Raw genomic sequence first — 27,757 nt, forward strand, 5'->3', positions numbered from 1 at the left:
GCATAAAATAAAATTTTCTGATACATTGACTTGAGAAAATTTACTCAACATTCGCTTCATATTCTAGAATATGACTGCCAATTCTTTCACCAACTCAAGCCACACGCTGATAACATTCGTTATGAACGTAACAAGCTCAAATTGCTCTTCATAAGAATCATTGTCTTCATATTAGATATGAGTTGCAAGAATGATATTAACTAAATCATCTTCATTCAGTCTCCATCAATCAAAATTTCCTCAATATCTGCCCGAGCAATATCTTCAAAACCAAAAAGCAAACATGTTCAACGCAATCAAAGCTTGTTAATTCCTTCAAGCATAAGAAATCGGCGATGGGAATGGAGACACTACGTGGCCACAATTTCAGATGACAGGTTGGTAAAGATTGCAAAGGAAGAAAAGTCGAATACATCAAGACCACCTAGAAGATGGTATGAAAGCTGGTCATCATAATCCCAACTGCAGCTATGCAAACACTAAGTCCTAACGTACGATGAAGAAGAAGGAGATAAGATTTTGTTTCTTCAATGCTTGCTTAATAAAAATCGTAATGATATTCTATTTGTCCTGGAATGTGATGAGGAAGATGTATTCTTTGGTAAAAAAAAACAATTACCAATTTCCGTTTTTTGAATAGTGACTCATGTTTCACTATTAGTAATATACTAAACAAGTTCTTGATGCTTCATTAAAAAAAACATTTTCGTATTTGTTAATTATCAAAGGTTTTATCCTAAAGTCATCTTTAAGACACTATACACTATCTTCACTACATCAACACTCACAATTAGACTGTCAGACTCTCAATAACTAATTCACCGTTTTCTATGACTTTCTTAGATCAACTGTTTCTCTCCGATATTGATCTTAAGTTATCGATGCATGGAACAAAATTGTGAAACATACCTTTGAGTTACCTAATATATAAATTTTATTTTCTCCTAAAATCTAACAAGCATAGAAAGGAAATGATATCTATTGTTTCAGCAACTTTAATTTTTTCCCGTAGAGTAGTCAGTAATGTCGAATAGTAACCTCCAGTAATTTTTTAACCCTTATTCAAAAAATCAATCATGATTACTCCATGGCAATCCCAAAAAACTACAGCAAAAACTTTTCCAGCAGAATTTTGGATACGAAACTTGTTAGGTCTTGGAGAACTAGAGTGTCGCCATTCCATCGATTGTTGCCTTGTTTCTGGATCGTAGAAATGTGCCCAAGTCTCATTCATAGTAACAATTTGGTTTAAGAAGTCTACATAGTTTTCAAATCGAGCACAGATCGAACGCGATGCTTCTACCCTTGCAAGTTTTTGGTCAACATTCAAACATTTGGGGATTCATTTTGAAGCAATTTTTCTCATGTCCAAATTGACGTGAACTATATGATGGACGCGTTCTTATGAAATATTCAGTGCTTAAGATATCCGTTTTAGCCCAATACGACGGTCTGATAAAATCATGTAATGAACTGCATCGATATTTTCGGGGACCTATCGGTCATCATCTTCAATGGAAAATTTATCTCTTTTGAAACTTTGAGTCCGATTTTACACGGTCGCATACGAAGGACATTGATCACCAACAGTATTAAGCATCTCTTTGTAAATTTGCTCACCTCTTAACCCCTTTAAATACAGGTACTTGATGTTGGCTCGATACTCCAATTTTTCGATTTTAACAATTACGGTGAACATCTTTTTTCTTTTAATTTATTGCGCAACTCTGGTTTACTATTTAGACGTAAAACTTTACACTGACACTTCTAATAAGTTATTGTACGTTGCTATGGTAACGCAATATTTTGTTTATGCATGGAACTGGCCTAGGCTAACTAGATATCAATACATCCTCGTAGAGCTCGAAAGTTAGCCTATGGAACCTGTTAAAAGTTATTGGAAATTTATTGTGACGAATACAAAAACTGAAGATAGGGAAATTTGAATTACTTCAATGAGAGCTAATTATTTCCTATATTACTTTCGCAGTCGTTGGGATATCTCGTAGCAGATAAGCCAAAAGTTTCAGTTTTTTCCAACACGTGGTACACGTATGTGGATGATACTTCTTCCAAATTTAATATGAATACAAATTACTAATGAACAACTTTATCCTGGGTTATAAATTCAAAAACCCTTGAAAACCATGCAAAAGATAGAATACTTTATTTATGAAGACCGGTAATAACGAAATTAGCTGTAATGCTTGTGTTGTTGAGAAAACTGGTATTATCCAGTTTAAAGGGCACCTACCTCATTTAAAGTATGCATGTAGAGAAAAGAGAGATATTGACGAGCATGCTAACAGTCATAATCATGCAGAGTATAAATTTTGTAGCATCTTCTATAAAAGTATCTAGAAATAGATTGTGATGCAGTTGAAAATATAAAATTGGTAGATATTCAAACAGAGACAATGACATACATCAGTAAACGTCATTGCTTTTAGATTAGAATATTATTTTTATGCCCCAAGTAGGTTCATTGGCAACAAAATTTATTCTGTATAGGTAGTTCAGCTTAGTAAATGATCATGAGTTTGTGTGATTGGGTAAATAGTGTGTTCATTATGAATGAAGGTTCCAGAAACTTCAGTTTTCAAATTATTCAATAGACAAGAGTATATTTCATAATTTTGCGCAGCTCTCATCAAAACTTGTAACTAGGTAATTTGGGAAAGCATTTTTTGATGACTTGCGATAAACGAATCTTTTTATCCATTTGATTCTAAGAATATTTTTAAATAACGGCTTGGCTGTTTTTTAATATGAACGCTGCTTGCCAAGAAAACCAAATAATATCCAAAGATTTGATTCGCGTTCTGTAGTTGATTTCATGGTATACATATGACGCAGGTAGTGACATCTATATATTCTTATTCAGGAACGACTCTATATCAAATGTTGAAGTAATTATGCTAGAAATGTCTGTTCCAGTAACAATCCTCTTCGATCTTCTACAATTCATGTCATGTATCTTACTGGGAGTATACTAAGACCTACTGCTGCCATTAATTATATTTCATTTATATAGGCATGAGCTATCAGTTCTGAATAATCCTGTTGAATGGAATTGACAATAATAAAATAAAAGTATCTCACACACTCGTTATTTGCTTTTATCATTTTTCAGTTTTATTTAACAGGTTTTAATGTTCATCCATTGATTAAAGCTTTTAAAATAATATATGAGTTTTGAAATGCTTTGCTTCAATTAGAACTGACTCTAAACTGTTTATGAAAATTTGATAATCAATTAATTCTAGTTATATTCTGAAATATTCGTGTGAAATTTAATTTTATATTACTGTCAAAGTGTAGTTTTAATAACGATAAATGTTCTTTATGAATTATTTGGTTCTAAATGAATCTAACGTCAATGGAGTTTCCAAGTATTTTGTCATTGAATAAATGTCTGAAATTAAGTTAAAATGTTTAGCATTAGCCATATAAAACATATTTTCTTTTCATAGTCTATCATCAAGATTGAAAATCCTATTTTTGCTGCTCCAACTACGAATATCCTAGAAAACTCACAATATTTACAAGGGACGGAAAACTGTATTGTGTTTTGGCTGACTGGCTATTTAACATTAACGGGTATGGTTCATTAGACAAATTTATTATCAAGAGTCTTAATGTAGGGACGCCATCTGATGTTTTGCACAAGCCTAACTTTTTGCTTACTTTCCCCGATGAATCAGAAAAGGGAAAAAAATTAAGATATAGCTCCTTATTTAAATAAAAAAATACAAATATGACCCATTTAGAATTTACGGAAATACAATGGTTAATTATTTTATATATAAAATTAAATTATTCCTTCATATTTTAATAATTTATACAATCAACTTATTATAGTCTATGACAACAGCGACAAAAATAATCTCAAAAAGCTAACATTTTCGTAATTTTGTGTGGGATGCTTATCCTATATGACAGGATACAAGTTGTTTCTAAGCCGTTACAACGCCTTTCGAATCGAATATTTATTCTATTGACGCTATATGGAGGAAAGGGAATCCTTTTTTTTAATCTTTCACAACGGTTGTCGAGTCGAATTCTCTATTAAATCTACACTAAGACAACGATATTGAACATAGAAAAAATTCTATACTTGTCTTGGATTACCCCTTTCACAATAATTTTTACTGAGTTAATGTCCTTGACTTGTATATAGGGTTCACTATAAGTATGATCCATAATATCTATTTATCTAATAAGTTTTAACTTTTATTCAGAGTTGCCTATGGAAAATGAACGGATTATAATAATACTCATCGATTTCTTTTCAGTCAACGTAAACAATTCTATGAAAGAATATCCATGGTTCGAAGTGCATCACAATTTTATCCCAACAAATGTTTATCTGGCATAAAAAACTTAATCAGTTTATGAAATTATATTTTCAGTGCTGGTACTACCACAAAAATATCATTTTACATAAACAGCCGCCCGTGTTCAAGTTGACACAGTTGACCTCTAAGCAGTGATTGAACCTTATTTGCCATGTATTCTCATGTAATTAATCATTGTTAACTCATATCCAATTTTGTCGCTGGACATTCCACACTTCAATCGTGGCATACGCGATTTTCCGTGAGGACGGACTTTGAAAATTTGTCCGGTCGTAAATGGCTATCAAATGAATTCAGCATTTTGTAATCAAGAGAATTATAAACATTATCCAGCATCTAGCACAGAAAATTTGTTTCCACAGCTGCTATTAACTATCGATCGACGGATATCATGTTCCAAGTATCAGAAGGAAGCGGGAGGTCGATCTGGCGATTAGTGAGAATGTTGTAACTGTTCGTTATTCTTTTATTTTTCTGAACAGTGGAAAGTTGCACTCTGCTAATGAAAAATTATTATTTCTTGTGTAAACTAGAACTTTTCACTAATTTTCCACATCTCGTTAGTCATAAGATTACCACAACAGTCTGCATTCATTTTATTACTAAATAGTTTACAAGCAAAAATCATTTTCATTCAAGGTAGATTTCAATTTTATCTGTAGGTGTAACTTCCAAATATTGTTGAGAAACTCACATATGAATGTGTTTTAGACGTTCTTCACACGTATCTTCCTTAAGACCAGTAGAATCTCTTTCAAATGCAAGAGCTAATCTTTCTACTCTCGAAATTCCAGAATTGATTTTTTTTCTCCAATCCACATCTTTCATCCACTGATCTACATAACTTCATACGTGTGATATAGTATGACTTTGATACAAGAAAATTAACGAATCTTAATTTTTATTCAACGACATAAGTGTATTTTTTGAGAAAATACTGCTCATGCAATTAATATAATGAACTAACCCGACAGACGCCTTAACGATGAGTATTGAATTCGAATTTGCTCTGGAATCTATCGGTGAAGCCGTTCAAGTTAACCAAAAACCATATATAAAAATTTTTTTTTTTTCATTTTTCAAAATCTACCAGTCCGAAACGGTCAAAATTGTATTCAAAATCTAATTTTTAATTTTGTCAAGACCTTTCGAATAGCGTTAACCACGAGAAAATCGGTCAAGTCGTTCAGAAGTTGTGAGACACACACACAAACACACACACACACACACACACACACACACACACACACACACACACACACACATTTGGTGTTGGCAATAAAGAACCTATTAACTGATATTTTTCACACTGAAAGTTGGCATAAAATTTTCTTGGAAAATTTTTGTTGAACCAAATGATGTCATTTGAAAACAATTATAGTATTGCTGAATGTGAGTCAGAAAATGTTTAAAATTTGGTCTATTTCCGGAAACCAATTAATGTAATTGTTGTGGTGGCGATACCAATGGCGTCACGCTCTAGCCTTAGCAGCCATCCCTCCACTGGCACAACTTTTTGCGATTTTTCTGAGGCTTCTGATTGTGATGATCATAATATTTTAATTAACAAATTGCGGTTGGTTTAAGTCATACCTTACCAACATAAGTCAGCTTGTAATAGTTGATACAACGATCTCTTCTTGCAAGCCAATAGAATGTGGATTACCCTAAGGCTAAGTACTAGGTCCCTTTTTTTGTTTCTTCTGCTAACAAACGACATCGCCTATCTAGACATCAGTGGTAACATGTGTCTATTTGCAGACGACGCTAGTTCTCTTGGAGCACGGCACTTCATAGGACCATATCTAGTGACCTATTAACTTCAAATCATGATTCGATTCCAATCTTCTCTGTCTCGTTTCTAAAACTAAAGTTTCATCATATGAAAAAACATTGCCTTTTTTATTGAATAACACCACCATTGACGTCGTTGAATCTGACAAATTATTAGGGCTTGATGTGGACAATTCCTTGAAATGGGATTTACATATTGCCGCTTTATCTAAAAAATTAAGTTCCTTCTGTCTTGAACTGAGATAGGTTCACAATGAACTGAACATATGCATCTCCTTAACAGTTTATCATGTCCTTATTGAGTCGCCGATATGCCCTTATCTTAGGGGTACGTGTGGTGCGACTCAATTTCAACTTCAAACTACAAAAAGGAGCTGTTAGTTATTTACTGGGTCTAAATAGCAGGGCTCACTGCAGGGACTTTTTTAAAAGATTGAAAATTTTTACTCTTTCTTCCTTATTGACCTTTGGATTTGTTTGCCTAATTCGTAAGGAAATTCAGAAAAGTCGTTGCTTGGCTATTTACTTAGGAACACAGAGCACGACCTTCACTTACCTACTCCAGCATCAGCATTAGTTAAGGGATCAATAGTTTACAAAGCAAAAAAATGGACATTCATTTGCCAATTGAAATAAAATCGATATCATCTTTTACCGCATTCCGCAATAATTTGAGGGCATATTTACTGGAAAGTGCCTTCTACTCTAAATACGAATATTCTGATAATATTTAATTCCATGTTGCATACTGGTTTACTATGTACTTATATACTAATTATTACCTATTACTATCACTTATGATTTTATTATTCATTGTGGTTCTCCCCTGTATATTGAAACTTTATTTCATTTGTATCTTTATGCAGTTATTTCTATGTTTGTTTTTTGATGTTTAGAAGCGTTTGTCAACATATTGTAACAATTTACTACAATAAAGCATTTCTCTCTCTCTCTCTCTCTCTCTCTTTCTCTCTCTTAGAAGAATTTTTGATTAAGCATGCAACTAGACATTTATCTTATGAGTTTTGACTTTTATTCCGAGTTTCTTATGCAAAGTAAATGTAATGATACTCATTGAGTTTTTTGTAATCAAGTGAACTATGTTCAAAATAGAATCAGAATAGTTATCAGTTTATTCGAATTTGTTATTATAAAATTAGCTCCCCTAAAGACAAACAGAACTGTGATCGCCTTGCTTCGTCACCTTCTGGCAACATGAAAGGCACTTTAATGTGGATTTTCACAAAATTCAAATTATATTAGGAATTGATTTTTTGTCAGGTGGCTACCTCTCAAAAAACAATCAAAAATTTTCTAAATCTTACAATAGTCGTTCCACTTAACCGGGGACATATTGTATTTTGGGTTTACAAGATATTATCATACTAATGTTGTTGCAGATGATATTTTTGGTGTAAAACTAGATTTCGTTACTAGTTATACAGTATTTGGTCTCACATATGTTGAAAGGACTTCAGTGATTCATTGAATTCAATATATTGAGGAAATTAGAGTCATAAAATAGTAATAAGTGACAGTTTATCACCTACGGGTCTTCGGAACAATTGAAGACTGATCGGAAGATTTGTTTAGCGATGGGACCCCTTTTTGGAATGAGGTGTTTGCTAATAAACAAAAATGTCACTTATTGATAAAGGAAAGGAATACACAAGAAATCCTTAATGCCTTAATTAATCTACAACCATTGATTTATTAAATGATAATTTTGTGATTTTACACCCCTCGATCATTAAGTATGAAACTAATCACTAGATTATCCAGCTAAAGCAGTAATAACCTATACCTTAGAGAATAACGTGTTACTTCTGAGACCAATGATGCTCGAAAAAGTTCAAAATTGAACCTCCACAATGCATTTCGTAAGAACATTTGTTATACTCCGTTTGCGTTTTAGATACAACTTCGAATAAAGTCGAAAATTCATTAGATATATTTTGAGTCCTATTCATACGCAACTTTTTATACGAGTGAGGTCATACGTCAAGCAAAATGCTTATCGCGTTGGTTGTAGTGTTAAGTTGGCAGTTTTTCATCGAAGAAGGTTGTAAGAGTCAGTAAAGCGGTTCCTTCCATCTGAATCGCTTACGAAGAAGGTCGTTTTTGATAGAGTTATATCCGTGCATTATGGCGTTGCTTAATGAAGTTCTTTTAAGCCATACTTATAATAGGAATAAACCGGAGATTATTATATGAATTTTTTCAAGTTCAGATGTCAATATTGAGTGTAGTTGAATTCCACTCCAAAAATTATTGTTACGGATGAGAATAAAGAGGAATTTCTTCTGCCATACTGACGTTCTGAGAAAAGAAAACTGATTTTGAAAATAGAAGTAGTCCACAGAAAGTTATGGAGAGAAATGAACACAAAGTCTTAAATGTAAGCTAACCGTAGCCTAAAATTGCCAACAGACAGTCGAAGCAATCAAATTTCCCTAAATAATTTCGAAATTTTAACACCCTATATCAATTTTATAAGTAAAATCAAATACTTTTGAAGAAAGCAATCCTTTTTATATCTTATTTCAACAATAGAACACATGAAAAAATTAATGTAACTATTTTTAGTAATCACATATTTACAAAAATTGTTTCAATAGATTATATTTCAATGAAAAATCTATTGTAATCGGACAAATGACATTAATCTATTCTTCTAACTCCACCTTCCGTTAAAAACTAATTATACTTGAAACGTTAATGCCTAATTCAATGTCACTGTAGAGGCTTGAAAATTATGCAGTGTTCTGTAGATAACGAGTCCACTCTGGTCTTTAGTTTTCACTTGTGTTTGTTAACTAATACATCTCCATTTTCCGGTCGTTGCGTGCTTTTGCATTCTCCATTTCCATCGGGACACCTTACTACAACGAGTTTGTTGGCATTTCAATGTGTGGACTCCATAATAAGCGCATATTTTATTAAATGAGATTCATTGCACATTATATTACATTGGGAACTCATAGATAGGTGAATATAACTAAAAACCAAATGGTCAGTCAGTAAACTAGCATTGATATATATCATCACCCATAAATATCTTTTATAGAATAATGAAGGTTATAAAATGGTAACACAATAAACCGAAACTCACGAGAACCTTGCAGAGTTATTGTTTAAATTAATAAGTAATTTCCAATATTTTGGTTTTCCTTATGTCTCCAATCGCGATGTGATGAATAGTTTCTTTCTTATTGATATTAATAACATCGATTGGATGAGAGACATAATGAAAGTAGAAAAGAAGGCGGATTGGTATTTCAAACGCGATAATATTTAAAACATTTGATGGAAAATTATGATTATCACAAAAAAATATCAAGAAAAAGTAACAAGGAATCGGACGATCTAGAAATAGTGGCTAAAACGCCAGTATTCTGAAGAAAACAGTTTAGGAAATTAGAATTGTCGAGAAAGTTAAGTGGCAAGATTATCGACAATTGTCTATATATTGTTTGGATAACAAGTATGTTTTCAGAGAGATCAGTCTAGGAAACGAGGATTTTTGAGAAAATTGTATAAAAGGTGACAATTAGGTGTCTACAAACAGACTATTCCAAAAATATTTTCTGGAAAACAAGAATCTGGAGAAAAGAAAAAGTATCTGAACAAGAAGGAAAAAAGTATCTGGAAAGCGAGGAGTCTGAAAAAAAATTATCTAGAAAGTAACGATTCTTAAAACAAGTATCTTGGAGCTGAGGATGCTGAAACTGTTAGGAAGCTAGGTTTCTTGAAATAATATTAAAAAATTGATTCTGAGAAAAAACTGTCTAGAAAGTCACGAAAAATGTCCATAAGAATGAAATTTCTGAAACAGGTACCTAGAGAGTGGGTATTTCCTGGAATAATTACCAAGAGTGCGAGAATTCTCAATAGAAGCGTCTAGGAATAAAGTATTCACAGGACAGTGTTCCGAAAATATCTGGGAGGCTAGTATTTTGAAAAAATCAACTAAAAAGTGTGAATTTGGAAATAAAAAAGTTTTAAAAATCAACTATTTTTGCAAAAACTATCTAGGAAGTAAATATTCTAAAAAAAAGGGTCTATAGCTGAAAAGTTTGAATATTTCAAATAAAGTTGCTAGAAAACGACATTCTGGAGAAAATACTCTAGAAAGTGAAGAAAAAAGTATGTAGGATATGAAAATTATCGTGAAACTGCGTGGGAGTTGAATATTTCTCTGGAACTTTTGGAAAAATATTTGATAATTGAAGTTCAACAATTGTCAACTGTCTGTTTTACTAATCATTCATCATTTTGATATTTCTGAATTATTTTGGGTGGTACTCCTCACGATAATTATTGAACTGTGTTTGTACTGTATACATGAAAATCATAGATTTTATTTTTTGTAGGTATTAAATTGTTCTAGATAAACGTTAACTTTCCTTCCATTTGTAAACTCTTTTTTTTTCGACAGGGAACGCTTGAGTGCAATTATGCATTTAGAGTACAGTAGTTGTATTGGGAATTATCAATCAACTCAATCTATTGTGTGAGATCCTAGCCTTTATTGTTTCTCCTCAGTTCCAAGAATAAAGGCACCCGTTATATCATATAGATAACATAGTCGAGAGAATTAAATTTAGCCAGTTATTTCTATTTTTAATGAAATTTATGTGCAGTTCTCGATCAATAACAAAGCGAGTTAGCATTTTTTCAAATTTAGTGTATTACACTTCTCTTTAATCGTTTTCCCCTTAGAGTAAGTAGTTGGCACTAATGCCTTACCTTTCAGAAAAAGTTCTTCAAACTTCTTTGGCGAGTTTCTGCAAAAACAAGTTCAGTTCTCTCGAGTATTTCACTCTGCGAAAGCCAGCTCATGTGAAGTACTCTCTATCAATGTGGTCAAGAAGATCAACATCATAATGAATGTTATTATAAACCTGGACATACAGTTCTTAGCACATTTTTCTCTATAAATCCAATGTCTTTGCCAGAATGAATATTTATCACGAGTTTTCTTTTTTTGCACTGGAATTCATTTGTGGAGGTTGTGCTCTTCTTTTTCCAGTTTTACTGGAATCTCTCTGCTATTTTCATCCATTGATTATCATTTCATTAATTATCTTCAACTGTTTATTAAAGTGTTATCAACGAACTGTAGAGATATTCCTGTCATAAATGTGTAATGGTTCTTTAACAACTTGACAACTTTAATATGCTTGACGATAGTCCTATTTTTGTAAATAAATGAAATATACTGGTGTTTCTACTTAAGGTGTGAATATGTTAAAACTGTCATTGTCACAAAGTTTAACATTTTAAATGGTTAACGTATTGAAAACGTGTCATACGATTGCTTTTTAAGTTATTTCCAGATACTTTACACATTCATCTTGGTCAAAATATGGAAAAAAATCGCGAACATTTTCTACAAATTTCGACATAGATTAAATCTACAGCATTGTGCCGATAACTCGATTAGCATTTTGGTGATGAAGAACCATCTCGAGCCACCGAGTTTTGCTGGTTTTCCTAATTCAATCGTGGTCGCACATCGCTACAGTATCAATTCCGTGAAGGTCGGCTGTTGTGCCAAAACACATTGATGCTATGAGTAAAATCAAAATGCACGATCGTCATGAGACATACCATGAGACTGAGGCATTATTGGGCATAAGTTCTTTCCGCATAAACTCCATATTGCATGAATATTTGGCTGTCAAAATTTTTTTTACTTTTAATACCACATAATGTGACAATCGCTCGAAAAATAGCTTGTGTTGATTGGTACATAGAACTGCTGGAAGAATTCAATCGTGTTGGTCCAAATGACTTTTATAAAATTGAGACAGGTGACGATTCATGGATCTATGTATACAAACCAACAACTAAACAACAATTGACTGTATGGGACTCTAAATACCCAAAGTTATCCGGGTATGAAGCACTTCGAAGCAAATAGTTGTCTGTTTTTTCTGAATAAATATACACAATAGAGAGAGAATATATTTACAATTACCACAGTTTTTCTCTATTCACATTTTTTTTAAAAATCGTACTACATAAATCTTGTCCAAGAACTTCTGAAAGAAATAATGGTATATGCAATGAAAAAATTATCCGAACATATGACGAGAATAATGAATATCCGAGAATGCATACTTTCCACATATTCCTTCATTTAGATGTATTAGTTGATAGGAACAATTATTGTTTCATTACAGCAATGTCAAACAGTCAATTAATAATGGTACACCAACATTTGTTTGCCAGAAGTGCTCGGAAATAATCAGGGAAACCAATCGCAAAAGACTAATCAATTCCAACAAAAACGTTTTGAGCAGTGAATTCATGGGTCAAAATAAATTGCGCTTTTCTACACCTGAAGAAGCGGTTAATACGTACACAACACATGTGTTTGTTTGGCACCTCAATTGGAACGAAAACAATACTTAGACAATTGGTTCCAACGCATTCAAAAGTACGTTGATCTGAATGGAGAATATTTTGAAAAACAATAAAGCTATATCCAATTATAATTTTTCTTCTTTCTTCTTCACCTATCTCAATATTTAAGTAGCAGTCCTGATATATGTTTATTTGTTGTCTACTAGGTTTCAGATTTATATAAGAGTGTGCTTGTGTTGGAAACATTTGCCTATATGCCGTATCAAATTCGTGTATAAGTGAAAATTCATATACATTACAGGAGTGATAATTTTTCCGTCCAATTATGGATATCGCAAGATATTTCTACTAATATTTCCAAAGTAATAAATTTCCCTATTTTAGAACCCTAATCAATCATAGTCCATTTCTCCATTTCAATATTTAGATGACTCTTTACTGCAAATGTTGTAGGATAATGATTCCATTTAAGTTTAAAGTAATGTCCACCTATACCACAGCACTTTTATACCCGAAGCTACTATTACTCAAACTATTGAAACAAGTCGGAATACTTCAAAGAAATTGATGTGTTTCTTTAACTCATTCTTCGTTGAAAAAAATTTATCACAATATTTCTTTAAGTTGGAGAATGCTAGGCAATCACACACAGCAACATCAGACGAATATGGTGGATGAATGGATAATTTTTTTATCTAAAAATATTATTTGACTCAGAATTGAAGATGATCTTTTTATATTGTACCAGTTTGCTGTAACTATGGGGTAATCTTCAAGCTCAATTGCTTCCACATAGCCTTTAATGAGTAAGAAATCTGCGTACTCAACTGTCTTGAACAACGTTTGTTATTTTGCCATTGTTGGTGGATACATACATGGTTCATCTGGTGGACTGGTATATAATTAAATAGTATAAGTGACGAATCACCTGTTCTATAGATAATACTATGCCATTATTTAACATTTTTACGTTTTCTGCTCGTTTCTTACTCGCCTTGTTTTGTGAGAATCGTTAAGGGTAAGTACCAATCAACGAATAACAATTCTTTTCCATGGATATTATCATCTAAATCAAATCTATTTTTGCCAATCCATCATCACTCGTCTCACTCTTTTTCTAACATAACTGAAGAACAGGGTCATAAAGAACTGGCCTTATCACTATGTGATCCATCATCGCTTAAATTAGCTACACTAGCGAAATCCGTAGGATTTGTGAACGGTTTTTATCATCAAATTATTACTTCGGCGGTGAATCGTACGTACCAATATTCAATCAATGATAGATATCAAAGCTTCATACTTAAGGTGGTATTTAAAAATGCAGTTTTACAGAGTGGCCTTCATTCACTTTTTAAAGAAGAGCCACAAGTCGCATGTTACTAATTTTAGTTTAGAGAGTAGTACCCTTCTAGTACCCTCGTAAAATTTTGAGTTATAAAAATCCAATTATCGTAGTTTTGTATGTATTTAGTTATATGGTATGAAATTTGATGAGAATTTACCAGCAACCACATATTACTTCTACTGTAACGAAACATGAAGTACAAAAACTAATTACGTAAAGAAATTATGAAAATTTCGAAATCCCTTAACAATATCGTCCAATATTAAACTTCTCGGAAAGCATATTGGCTCATAGAAATAAAAAGCAAATAAAATTTAATAATATTTTCAATAGAGAAGAATTTTATGCCGTTCTACAGAGATACGCGAAGCCATAAAACCGAATTTTATTTCTCGGTTTATATCTGATTGAAGTGAAGTACTTTTAATTTGTTCAAAAGAAAGTGACTTCAATTAGAAACTTGGAATTTCATATTTCATCATAAGTTACTGTGAAATTGTTAGTTAGTAATTGAGAATTACGTTTTATCCATTGTAATTACCGTTATATTTCGAAAATATGTCTTCGATATTAATAACAATTTTGAACCTGATTTTTTCTACAAAAGTTAGTTATATCGTCATTTCCTTTTCAAGTACGAAGGATTTTTATTTATAAAGAAAGCACAATGGAAAAGTACGAAAAAAATGCCCATAACAATGGTTGACCAAAGCCTGACGAAATAAAAGGACTTCTGAGAACAATTCAAATAGATCGATAGGTGGTATTTGAAAAGAAGGTTCTGGATATTATTGATGATTTTTATGAACAGTAATACTGAAACATACGTAGCGCATAATTGTTCTGATTGTGATTATTACAGAATGTAAATTAATATTGTACGTTGTATGAGTTCCAAGATTCCGCTCAAGTTTTTAATGATATGTTAAGAACATATATTATCTCTAAATTAGTAGCTGTTCCTTATTTTCTATGAGACTTTTTTCTTTTATCGACTGGTGAAACAAAATACGAAAAAAAAAGATATGTAGCAAAAATAACCTAACTGAGAAAAATTGAGAGGAAAATTACTGTTGCTGCTTAGAAATAAATGGTAAAATGGAAAGGTATTAATTATATGATAAATATCACAAAATAACTTTGAGACTGGACATTTTTCATAAGAAAGGAAATTTTATAGTTAAAGATTCTATTCGTATTATAAAATGAAGGGTATTAAGTTTGAAAGAAGCGGAAATGTAATATTCTATTTCCCTCTGCCTTATATAGAAGAAAATGATTAGAATGTATCATAATAAGGAATTGAAGGTACAATCGAGTTTTATATAAACGTGTTCATATCGCTTGAAGGGCTCATAAAGAAAACCATCCATTTAAAGCGTCGAAAAATATAAGTAATTCGAATTAGGTATTCTAATGTATTTCTCACTTATTCAAGCAATGCCCTCTTCCAAACAAATTTCACTGAGCCCATTATGCCTTGAGGTGCCTGTGTAAATCTTGACATTTTTTGTCTGGTATGTCGCCGACTTTCTTTTTTTCCAATTCCGAATCATTTTTAGGTAAGAATCGTTCTCCTGATCTCTGAATATTGGGGGTGATATTCTTGGCCGATGTTATTAATTGTTTCTCGATTAGTACTCCTTTGCCAACCACTCCGTCGTAGTTCTATAGCTCCATCATACGCGGTGTGTCTCCTTCCATGAACCCTTGTCGCACCGCTACTATCAAGGTTCCGTTTCGTGCAGTATCTCCCTGTACAGCTACCAACACCATGCTGCTCTTAGATGAATGAAGGAATAGCATATTTCAATGGTTATGTTTTTAAATTCTTATTGGACACTTTGTAGATTCATAATCTCCATTTCCATAATCACGCGTTCTTTGATATCACCTATGATTACTTCATGCGTGAACTTTCTACACCCATCTCCAATTATATTTGTGTTTCTTCATCATCTTTAGTTGATCTAGTTCCTTAACCATTTTTACGTCGCTAACTAACATCAATGTAATGTTTTCCTTTATCATTTTATTAACCTACTAAATTTATATAGAAACTAACTTTTTATCATTTTCTAAACTATACACTAAGACTTATTAATGAACACTTATCTAATCCTTAGCATATTAGTTTATTCTGAGTCACCATTTACTTTCCTCTCGATGTGTTCGAGATGACCAGATTATTTACTCGATTAGTGGCTGATAATAATCGCATATTTATACAAATGCAATTTCTCGCTCACTCGGTTCAAGAATGTTAGCAAGTTGATTCTATAAAACGGCTATAACTTACTGTGAATGAGTTATAAAAACAAAATTTTGGCGCTTTATTTCTTGGAAAGTTCTACTCGGCGTGTCCACCAAATTTTAAAGTCTATTAATATAATATAACAGAACCGGCTTCACGATCTACGTCAGTAGACGAGTTCGTAACAATATAATATACCTATGTTCTTATTTCAAAAATCACATTTTTGGCTTATAACAATCAGTATATGTATTAGCAGTGCGCAGTTGATGCTTAGACTTACAATCTAGATGAGAATATTGTGATTATCGATTGGAATGTGGTGTCTTGTATAATGATATCTACTCTGTTAATATTTTCTGTAGCATTATAATGTAACATTATAATCGGCATGCCACGTTTGGTTTTAAATATCTTATTAATTTCGTTGATTACATATTGTGGAACAGTGTTACTTCTGTTTTCACAGTTCTGAATTCTCCTATAATCTCTCTTTAAAATGAAAATTCGTATTTTTCACTTAATTTTGGGAAAAAAAGTAGACATAAAATTTGCTTCAAAGCTTATAAATAAATTATAGAAGATCATTGAATAAAATAATATTATAAACACCAAATATGAGACGTAAAGCTGAGAAAAATATTGAAAAAACCTACCAGCGACTATAAGGAATGATATCGCCACAAATTTTCTAGAATTTACCTCAAGTTGTGCCTTTGGTAGGCACTTCACCTAAAGAGGACGTCTTAAAATCGTTTATGATATTCCATAAAACTTTTTCGAATGGAGTGGAAAGTCGACATCACATTAATTTCTTTTAAAACTTTGAAGTGACTATAAAACTGAAGTGATATTTCATGATGTTTCAAAATCAAGATAAAATATTTTGCTTCTTCTTCCGCAGTCGAAGTTCAGTTATATTTTCAATTAGTTTATCATTTTATTAAGAGGTTGAGTGCTTTGATTTTCGAATTCTGAAGAGCAATTATGTAGCTTCTTCTATAGTTCAGCTTTATACCTTTTCAGGTGTAAGGCTTAGCTTGTTTTGTGATAAACATAAAACCAACTCACCCTGTTCACATTTTATGTGGTTAGGTTAGGTTTAGTGAAAACAGTAAATTAGAAGTTGGTTCAGGCTGATTATTAGTCATATGGAACTAATAACAATGAATTTTATTGCTTCCACACCAAATATATCATCAGTGATGTGACAAAACCCCCTATTTTCTCACAACCTGATCTTACAAACAATTCTTTTGCAGCTGTATTGACACTTTTCATAATACAGTAACGCAAAAAAGTGAGAAGACTTTTAGAAAATGTATGAATTTCTAGATTTTCATTACATTTATGAACACCTGAAATCTTTACCAAACTTAAAACTCGCACTCAAAGGGATAATTTTTTTTCCTAACAATCAATCAAAATAAGCAATATAATTTCCATAAGCTGAGAATAACCTGATTTGATGCTTTATATTACTTAATATACTCGTATATTATATATTTATGTTCAATTTTACTTTATAGGACGTATTTAAAGGGAAGAATTTTGAAAAATATCTTTTTTATGAGGTTATTTTGGGTAAAACTTGTGAAGAGATATTGGTGATAAAAGTTTTCGAGATATTGAATTCAATTGAAAACAATTCTCAAACAGAATTTGACAAACAAATATCTCAACCTTAATTGGGCCACGGATGGGCTAGACACCATTTTGGCTCAACCTACAAACAATGCGTCTGGAAATGATATGTATGGAAGGTGGTGACTCACAAAGGCGCATAAAGGATAATCACAAGCTGAAAAATAAATGCTCGCGGTGTGCTGGGCTTGATGGATACCGTCTACCTACTGACAGGAGATTTAAGAGGGATTACGGACCATGAGTAACTACTTAGGGTTTTTGTGTCGCATGAGAAACCACTCCTAGACTAGAGCGATAACATGGACAACTCTTTCAAGGCACACCAACAAATATCTGCTACTTACAAAATAATATAATCCTAATGCCGTCCTTAAATTATTTAGGCACGTCCTGTCCGCCATCATCATAACAAAAATAAAATTGTTCTTTTCCTGCCTATATATGACACAAGCCAAAAATTGGACCATATTCGTGCTACTCCATTACCGACTAGACCTTGGTCTGAGCTCTCCATCGATTTTCAGATCCATTTGCAGAGATTGTAGGTATGTTGACTAGGACAATTCCCTTTCTTGGATGTGTATACATCGACGTCTGCCTCTTGATACTTGAAGAATTTGCGAAAACAGTTTTTCGTCGAATTGCTCTAAAATGGATATCTGAATCACTGAGTATTTCATACGAACGCGTTCATCATATAGTTCACGTCAATTTGAACATGAGAAAAAAGCGTGCAAGGGTAGAAACATCGCGTTCGATATTTGCTGATTTGAAAACGATGTAGATTTCTTAAACCGAATTGTTACTATGGATAAGACTTGGGTTAATTTCTACTATTCCAAAAACAAAGTAACAATCGATGGAATGGCGACACTCTGATTCTCCATGACCTAAGAAGTTTCGTGTCCAAAAATCTGCTGAAAGAGTTCTTGCTTCAGTTTTTTGCGATTGCCAGGGAGTAATCATGATTGATTTTTTAGATAAGGGTAGAAAAATAACTGGAGACTGCTATTCGATATTACTTACTACTCAACGGGAAACAATTAAAGATAAAAGACGCGGAAAGTTATCCATAAGTAATTTATTTTTGCAGGACAACGCCTCTGCACACAAATCTCATGTTGCCATGCAAAAAATTGGTGATTTAGGGTTTGAATTGATAGAAAACCCCCCTTATCCACCAGATTTGGCTCCGTCCGACCATCATCCCTTTCCTCAACTGAAAAAAAGTTTAGAAGGTCGTAAATTTCTTTCCAACGAGGAGATAAGGAAAGCTGTCGAGGTCTGGTTGGCAGAGCAAGAAGAAACATTGTTTTCAAAGGTCTAGAGACACTGCAGGTTCACTGTAATAAATTTATCCAATCAAGAGGAGAATATGTTGAGTAATAGAAAATTTTAACATTGAAATTTTGTTTGGTTCTATAATAGGCCAAGAATTTTTCAATATATCCTCGTATAGTATACTAGCGACACTGCTTAATTTAAGAAGTTAGCTGTGTTGAGAAGATTTATTATATTTACATTCACTACAGATACCACATTCTACCAAAAAAAGAGAGCTACAAGCGCTTCCAGAAACAAAATCCAGTTCTGTAGCTTTAACAACTGAAGTTATGAGGAAGTTCATTGAGATTTTACATGAAAACCGATTGGATGGCCACAAGAAAGTTTTACTAAATATTTGTCGTGTTTACTTGGCACTGCAAGAAAGCAACTTCAAGCCAAGTGGAATTTTCCAAGAATTAAAACGATATTTACGGTGAATTCAATACAATACAATATAACGTCATATTCTTCAACACTGCAAAGGGCAGAAAAAACATCACCATTGTGTGTCTTATATACGAATATAAGATGTTAGGCAGCGAATATTGAAACAAGTAATTGATTTTTGTCAATTTCAAATTCGGAAGACGTATTGAGATTGATATGAAGAAAGTTGAGCCACACAATAATTTGAATAATATTTTCACTGTAGCCAATTTGACAAAATAGAAAGTCAACTAGTAAGAAGTCTCTCAAATTACATGCCTTCAGGAGAGACAAAAGTTACGGATGCAATTGGGAGAGTTACACATTTAAAAGGGGACTGAGCTGGCCATGTCACAGGATTGTTAAGAAATAGATGGAAGAAGATAATAGAATGGCATCTTAAGGATGAAAGATGAAGGAACAGGGAACGAACGCCTAAGCAATAGCCGGATGATTTGAGAAGGATATCTACCAACTGAATCCAAGATGCCCAAGACCAAACAAATTGTCTAGATCGAGAAAGGTATATTCCAGCAGTAGAAAAGACAATCTGCTCAACAATAACAACAATAAAATAATCGATTAAACAAGAGTTGATACTAGAAGTTTGAGATATTTTAACACTGATGAGACTGATGGTATCATAAATTATAACATTTTTAATGGTGAACGTACTCAGATCTTGTTGTACGAGTGCTATTTGAGTTGTTTACAGATAATTGAAACATTTATCTTGCTCAAAAAATGTAAATTAATGGCACATTTTTGAGCCATGATTTTCTATAAATTTCGGCGTGGATTAAGCCAACAGGAGTGTGTCAAAAAACTCGATTCGACTTTTGATGATAAGGGACCTCCTCGAGCCATAATGCTTAGCTGGCTATCCGAGTTCAATTGTGGTCGCACATCGCTGCATTATTAATTTCATGAAGGTCTTCAAAAATCGGCTGTTGTACCAGAAAACATCGATTCTGTGCGTAAACTGATATTGCAAGATCGTCATTTGACATGAGATTAATCATACTTGGGTATTAGTTCCACTAGTGTACATTTTTTATTGCAAAGCTCATGTCGATTGGTATAAAGAAATGCTGAGAAAATTCAATCGTGGTGCTTCAAAAAACGTCTTAAAGAACTTGAAAGACAACGTCTGTATGAGTCTTTCAAGACGATCCAAATCCAACAAATTTGTTCGAACACGAAACACTTCGAAGAGAACGGTATTTTTGAATAACTGGATATTTCGCCACCATTTCATTAGAGCACGTAAATAGGTCAATTGTGAATAGTAAAACTGTATCGCAGAAGACTTATCATCCTCCACCACGACAATGTGAGCTCTCATACATCACTTCAAACAAAAACTTGGAGAAGCCAATTACTGTTTTGGAAGTACCCCAATTGGAATTCAAAAAATGCTTCGACGATTGATTCAACCGCATGCAAAAGTGTATTGATCTTAATGGAGAATATTTTTAAAAACAATAAATCCATTTTCAATATCCAATTATGAATATTTGTTTATATCTGTCTCAAAACTTGAGTAGCAACTCCCATATTTGGAGATAATTTCCCAAAATTTGATCATATTCGCAGTTTTGTGTAGAAAAAATTTATTGAGTTTTTGTAATATTCATCTCATCATGGTTTCTAAAATAATGTCCCTGTAAACAAACAGAAAAGTTTCATATGTTACATAATTTGTGGCGTGAATCAGAACAACGCCACTAGATAGATTATTTATCGATGTGGAATAGTTATCACTTATTTTTTAAAATTTCCATTGGATTTCACTGATATTCGCAGAGATGAGGAAATTATCAAACTGTAGGCAAATTTATATGAACACCTTTGCAAAAGGAGACTCCTGAATGGAAGTCCTCGAAATCCTTGAAGTTAGGAAAACTTCTCCAACTTCCAAGTTCTTCGAAGAATTTGATAGCTTTTCGACTCGACGTTTGTTAGTATAGGGTTAAGAAGCTTGTGTATAATTATAACGTATAAAGTAACATGCGACTTTGACAATTTATTTTGTTGAACTTATGACTTTGGAGTTCGACTCATGTTTATCGTAGCAAACTGAAGTTATAAAGTGAAATAATGATTCCATAATATTAAAATATTTGTTATAGGATGCTGGCGATCAGACTATGAAGGTGGCAAAGGTAAAGGAGCGCGAAGACAAATGGGACGTTTTGGTGACTATAGCTGCGATTCTACGTGGGAGCTTATTGAATCCGCTGCTCAGCTTATGATGACACGTCACTATGATAATGTCGAATTTGTCCTCTGGACAGGGTGAGTAATTATCATTATTTTTCACTGATTTCAATTCCATTTATATTAATTCATAGAGCTAATATCGCATGCTAGGATTTTGAATTAGAATTGAACAAATATGTTTCCTAGAATCCATAACTGGGCACATTTAGAGAACTTTTGATTTCTCAAAATTATTTAATAATATAGTGAGTTTATGATGAGATGATTTTTCATTCGTTTTTTAGTGCATTTAACAGCTATGGTCATAAGCAAGAGTTACAATGTATGTTCCAATAATGTTAAAACAGTTTTGGCAAGGGACTTACGGAATATAATACCATTAATTCGATTGTTGACTAGAAGTAACATATTTTGTGAATTAGAAGTTCTTCGTCCGAGAACTAAATCACTCTAAGTTGTTTAATTTGCGTGATTTGATTTATCTTCCATTTCACTTTCAAATTAATGGCGTCGTATCTTAATATTTGTGATCAGAATAAACTTTTTTTTGGGAGCTTTTACTCTATGTTCCTTCTGGTTCCCATATATACTTATCGATGGCTATTTCAGATTCGAACATTTTTTTTTGGTATTCTGTTTTCGGGCACACAACATAAGTGTCTAAATTATTTCAATTATACTTAATATATTTTATCTCTAGTTGTGTTTACCTTCATTTTTTTGCTATATGTCTCATTTGTCTTTCTTTCTCTTTCGTTTTATTGCCTATTTTTTTTGAGTAATCTCATTTGCATTGCATTGCATTTAAGTTTGATATAATGCTCATGTCTCACAGCTATACAGCATGGAAGGCCTCGTTACCTTTTTCAAAATATTTATTTCTATGTTTTTTGTCACTTCTTTTTTCCCTAAAAAATGATTCTTTCATTTCATCAATTAATTCAACATTTTTACGCACCCAGATAACTATAAATTTCCAAATGCTTAATTTGTTTTTCCTGTATTTGTTATTATGTGAATTATCTACTCTTGCGATTAACATGCTCGTAGACTCATTGGATTTCAAATTAATTTTATTCATTTTTATATGTAATGTTTCGAGATGTAGTAGATCTTCTCCCTATGTTGCTAATAATATAAAATAATATCCTAATATATATATATATATATATATATATATATATATATATATATATATATATATATATATATATATATATATGTTGATTCCAGGTCTCCTATATTTTTCCTGGCTCTTTGTCCTTTCCATTATCTCATCTTTCACTATTAAGAAAAGTGTTGAGCTTAATATACTTCCTTGTTTAAGTCCCTCGATTCCTCGTTGTTTTTTCGTACATTTTTTTCTACCATTGCTCTTTTCTTCAGTGCTTTACTACAGTTTCTAAGTATTGTGAATATATCTTCTTCATAAACACATTCACATTACCATGACTCTTCTTTCTTTGCATACTCAATTATCCTTTGTGCAAATATGATGTACCATACTTCCCCATCTAATGATATCATTTCCATTCTTTTGTCTCTGAATTTTTCACTTCTTGTGCCTTTTAATCTATCTGAAAATTTTTCCATAAGTACTTCCCCGACCACCCTTTCTTTTTTTTCAACTCTACACCAGACCACCAGACCACTTTTTCTTATTTTGTTTCATTCACTTCAATAGCCAACAGTATACTTTTATACCCTCCCCTTTTTCACTATTTTATTCCCACATATTAGACTTCAATTGTTATAACAAATTCTTCGCTTACAGCTTCTCCATTGCCATATCTTGTTTTTCTTCTTCTACCTCTATTTTCCTTGTATTTTGCTCTTTTTTGTTCCATCTTCATTCCTCTCATATTCGACATATTTGTTTTTCTAGTTTTTTATAATCCGTATGCTCTGGTTTCACATCAAATATATATATATATATATATATATATATATATATATATATATATATATATATATATATATATATATATATATATATAACCAAAATAAACTCAACAAGACGAGGTGATTCTGTGGTATCCGATATGATTTTTTGATGACATCCAACTACAGATTCAGTCCATGAAGCATCTGTGTAGTAATTAAGTTGATGTTTTCAACCAGGGTGGTGTATTAAGAAGTTGTGAAGGTCTGTTTTGAGATGAAGTTGTGTTCAATATTGAAGGAAGTGGACGTGCGATTGTCTTGGAGCAGTATAATTGATCTTTTGGTTGATGTTATTGAAAGAGAAATTGTACTTGGGGAATTGGAGAAAAATCCGTCTGCGGAGGAGAGGAGAGGATATTGTCGCCTAATGCAGAGAGAGGTTCTTCAACGTTGCACTGGAAGCTTATAGAAGGGCTTAACTGGAATGATCGTGAACATAGTCGAATGGAAGTATGATGTACCAAAATAAGACATATTGATCTGCCGGAAACGAGTCTTGAGCGGACAAGTGCCCAAGTAGGACGACTGTATAGTTGCTCAGAAATCAAGAAAATTATGTGATTATGACTGATAATATATAAAGATTGATGACCACTTCATTATTATATACCTCGGTTTTTTTGAGAGGTACCAGTGATAGAATAAAGATTCAACTTCTATTATTACAAATAATGTAGGTTATACAAATTATACTTGAATATAATTTTCAATTTTCCTTTTCACATATCATATGACTGTTCTCTATCATTCGTTTGTAAGCTTGTAAGCATTCATTTTTGTCAATAATATCAAATCATTGATACTACTTATCAATATTAATATGGAATGACGAGCACTATGCTAGGAGTCCCTGTTCATATATTTTTAATTCTTATAGTGGTTCAGCTTCGATATTATCAATCATTATCAATATCCGTGCTAACCATGTTTGAACAAGGAGTTGTGTCATAATTATTGACTTATATCTATGTTATGAATTAAAAATACATCTTTTTTGTGAAATATCACGTTTTGATATTGTTTGATTTCTGTTACAAAGAAATATTAATCCTAATTAAACCCTTATGTTGAGTTGCCTTTGATATGAGAATTGTAAAGTAATGACTGAGTAGACAGTTTTTCGTCAACAAATATTTAATTCTATTGACAAAATAGTGAAAATCATCAGGTCATACTCTGCTACTACCACTACACCAACACTCATGATTACAATGTCAGAGACTAAAGGTAAACTAAAACTTGACTAGCCTGTTTTGTACTGAATTTTTCCACCAATGAACCTTCTCCCGCGAAAATTAATTCCCACGAGAAAACCTCTGTGGATTTATGCACCAATTTGGAACCAAATCTGTTGAATATTCCTTCCAATCTATTTGTATAAACAGGATTGAGAGGTACCAGAGCAAACTTTGTGTTTGTAAAAAAATGGTTTCACATTACCATCGAGAGATACAATGAAGAAAGGAGCTCTACTGAGAATGTAGCTGTACTTAACGATTATGATAATTGAATAATTGAAACTAGTTTGAGTAACCGTCATAGGCTTAAGAAATCTCTATGTGAAATCACTTTTCTCCAAACTCAAAGTGAAAAAAAGAAAAAATTCTTTTGATACCTTTCAATCCTGTTATATAACATGAATAGAAAGAAATATATGAGAGAGTGAGTTTTAAACCGGTTTTTAATCCTAATAATACAAAACAATAATTGTTGGGTAATCCTAAGGATAAAATGCTCAATTTGGAAAAGAGAGGTATATATAAAATTAGCTGTGGTGATTTTGACGGGAGGAATATTGGGCAGACTAGGAGATCTGTTACTGTCCGGTTAAAAGAACATCTAGCTCATTTACATTATAGATGGACCAAAAAATCGAGTATTGCCGATCACGCTGCCAGTCATATCTTGGCATAAATATCAATAATGTGAAATTGTTGAAAAATGTATCCAAAAATAAATTGTTCCATGCATTTGAAAGAATTGAAATTGCTTAGTGTAAGAGTAGCTTAAATAGGGACAACCGGCCAACTAATGGGCTTAGTAGAGCTGGAATTAGAGGTATTTGTCCATAATAAGGTTGCCACACCTCTCATTTGAAGAGTTAGAGTGAATCTTGTGAAACAAAATTTGCACAAAATTTGTTTAAGAATTTTATTTTTCCACATAAAGTGCCACTCATTATGATTTTAGAAAATGTTAATTTCCACGTGTTTTTTTTAAAGCCACTTTTGTTATAAATTTTCTCCCTGAATTTGTTACATAATCCGTTCCTGATATATGGCTAACTGCCGTTCTTAGTTCTCTCACACGATACATCATATTTTCATACAAGCTTGTTACAATTTTCATATTATCATTTGATCCTAACCTTATTTCGAAATGAATCGTATCTTCTCGCCTCAAATATCAATGCAGATAAATGAAAATATATATTTTGCGACGGTTTTTGTACAAATCGGGAAAAAAACGTTGATTACATGTGTATGTATGTGAGTTTGAGAATTTTTTTCCACAAGCAAATCCTGTTTTCTGTAGACTTTTTCTCTTTAATTCAGAAATTTTCAGATTTTATTGGGTTTTTATAACTGTGAAAGCAGCGAAATGCTGCTGGCTCTCTGAATTTATTGTCAAGCGGAAAAATGAGACCATAAGTAATATCCGAAAATATTCATCAATCGGTTATTTTTTCCTCTGCAATTTTCGTTATGACGAGATTCAAACTTCTGTTCATATTTCGAAGTACACATTATTATTTCTTTCTTATTAAATTGAATATCTGTAAATGAAAAAATAAATTATTTGTGTTCCCTATCTCGCCAGTTGATTTGAAAAATTCATGGAAATAATTTTCAAATATTTCTAATGTCTAAAATGGTGTCATCAGAATAAAGTTAAAAATAGATTAAATGAATACACATAATCGCTTCACGATCAATAGTATACGGTATAGTTATAAAAAAAAGTTGTTCAGCCATTCTATTCATTAATATAGATTTCTTTGGGAGATATAGCCCAGGAAATGATTGATTGAGAATCTAAGTTTTCATCTTTGGGCGCTTCCTTCGTGGGCCGCTAGTTTTAATTCTACGCGTGATGTCTTCGACCACGTGTTTGCTATGTTTTTTTTCCGAATGAAAGACTAAATCAAGAATATTAACTTTTCAGTTAACTATTCACTATTCGTATGTACCGAAAGTAATAAACCAAATTAAAGCTGGATGTTTGGATAACATTACTTTCATACAATACTAAAATATGTATAAAATTCTTATTTCAAAATGAAATTCGTGAAAGTTTCTCTCACGCAGAAGATAGCAAATATTTTGACAAGGCACGAAATTTCACAATCCTCGCATTCGAGCGACAATATTCAAATCATGATCAATTACTTAATCAATAAGGGTTACTATCTCGCTACCTCATTCAGCACTTCTTTCTGTTGCTATTTTTATCAACTTTTTTTCTATAATTTGCTTGTTGTTTGTGAGAGAATTTGCAAACTTGCGACACAATTTCTTCTCTAACACTCACTAGAAGTGGATGTATTTTTTAGCTTACCTTGGCCACAATAAATAAATGAAAAGAGTACTTCTTAGAAGAAACTGAACTTTTTTTGCACAAATAATTAATATCTCACCGGAGTTTAGCACGGCTGGTGATCATCAGCACCTATTACTAAGCTGTGAAATCTGGGTTGTATGATTTGCTATGAATCTAAAAATTTTACTGAATGATTCAATGAAATATTTTCTGTTCATTGGATTTTCGGTTGATGTAATACATTTCTAAGAATTTTTCTTCAATATGTAAATTTCTTTCAATATATTTTCTTTCAGAATCCATGTATGACATATTTAAATAGCACGTTTCGGTTTTTCAAGTTTTGCATCGCTTTTGTATTGAGCAAATCGTGATTACAAATTTTAAAATGCCATACCTACAAATTTTGCTTGGTATAATGCAATATAACATATGATTCCAACAACAGATTAACCATATCCTTTAGATAGCCAACTCGAGTTCTCGATTTAGCGGCATCTCTTGTTTCATTAGCATTACTAAACA

At 32.4% G+C, this 27,757-nt stretch overlaps 1 protein-coding gene across 1 annotated transcript in view; it reads left to right on the plus strand.

The window, feature by feature from the left end:
- LOC130448904 (acid sphingomyelinase-like phosphodiesterase 3a) overlaps window positions 1–27,757 on the plus strand; it is a 330,919-nt gene that overhangs the window by 186,725 nt on the left and 116,437 nt on the right. The window contains exon 3 of the mRNA XM_056786494.1: window positions 21,658–21,823. Coding sequence (XP_056642472.1) covers window positions 21,658–21,823 — 166 coding nt within the window. The remainder of the gene's footprint in view (window positions 1–21,657; window positions 21,824–27,757) is intronic.

The sequence above is a fragment of the Diorhabda sublineata genome, chromosome 9, assembly GCF_026230105.1.
Source record: "Diorhabda sublineata isolate icDioSubl1.1 chromosome 9, icDioSubl1.1, whole genome shotgun sequence".
In the NCBI taxonomy this organism is placed as follows: domain Eukaryota; kingdom Metazoa; phylum Arthropoda; class Insecta; order Coleoptera; family Chrysomelidae; genus Diorhabda; species Diorhabda sublineata.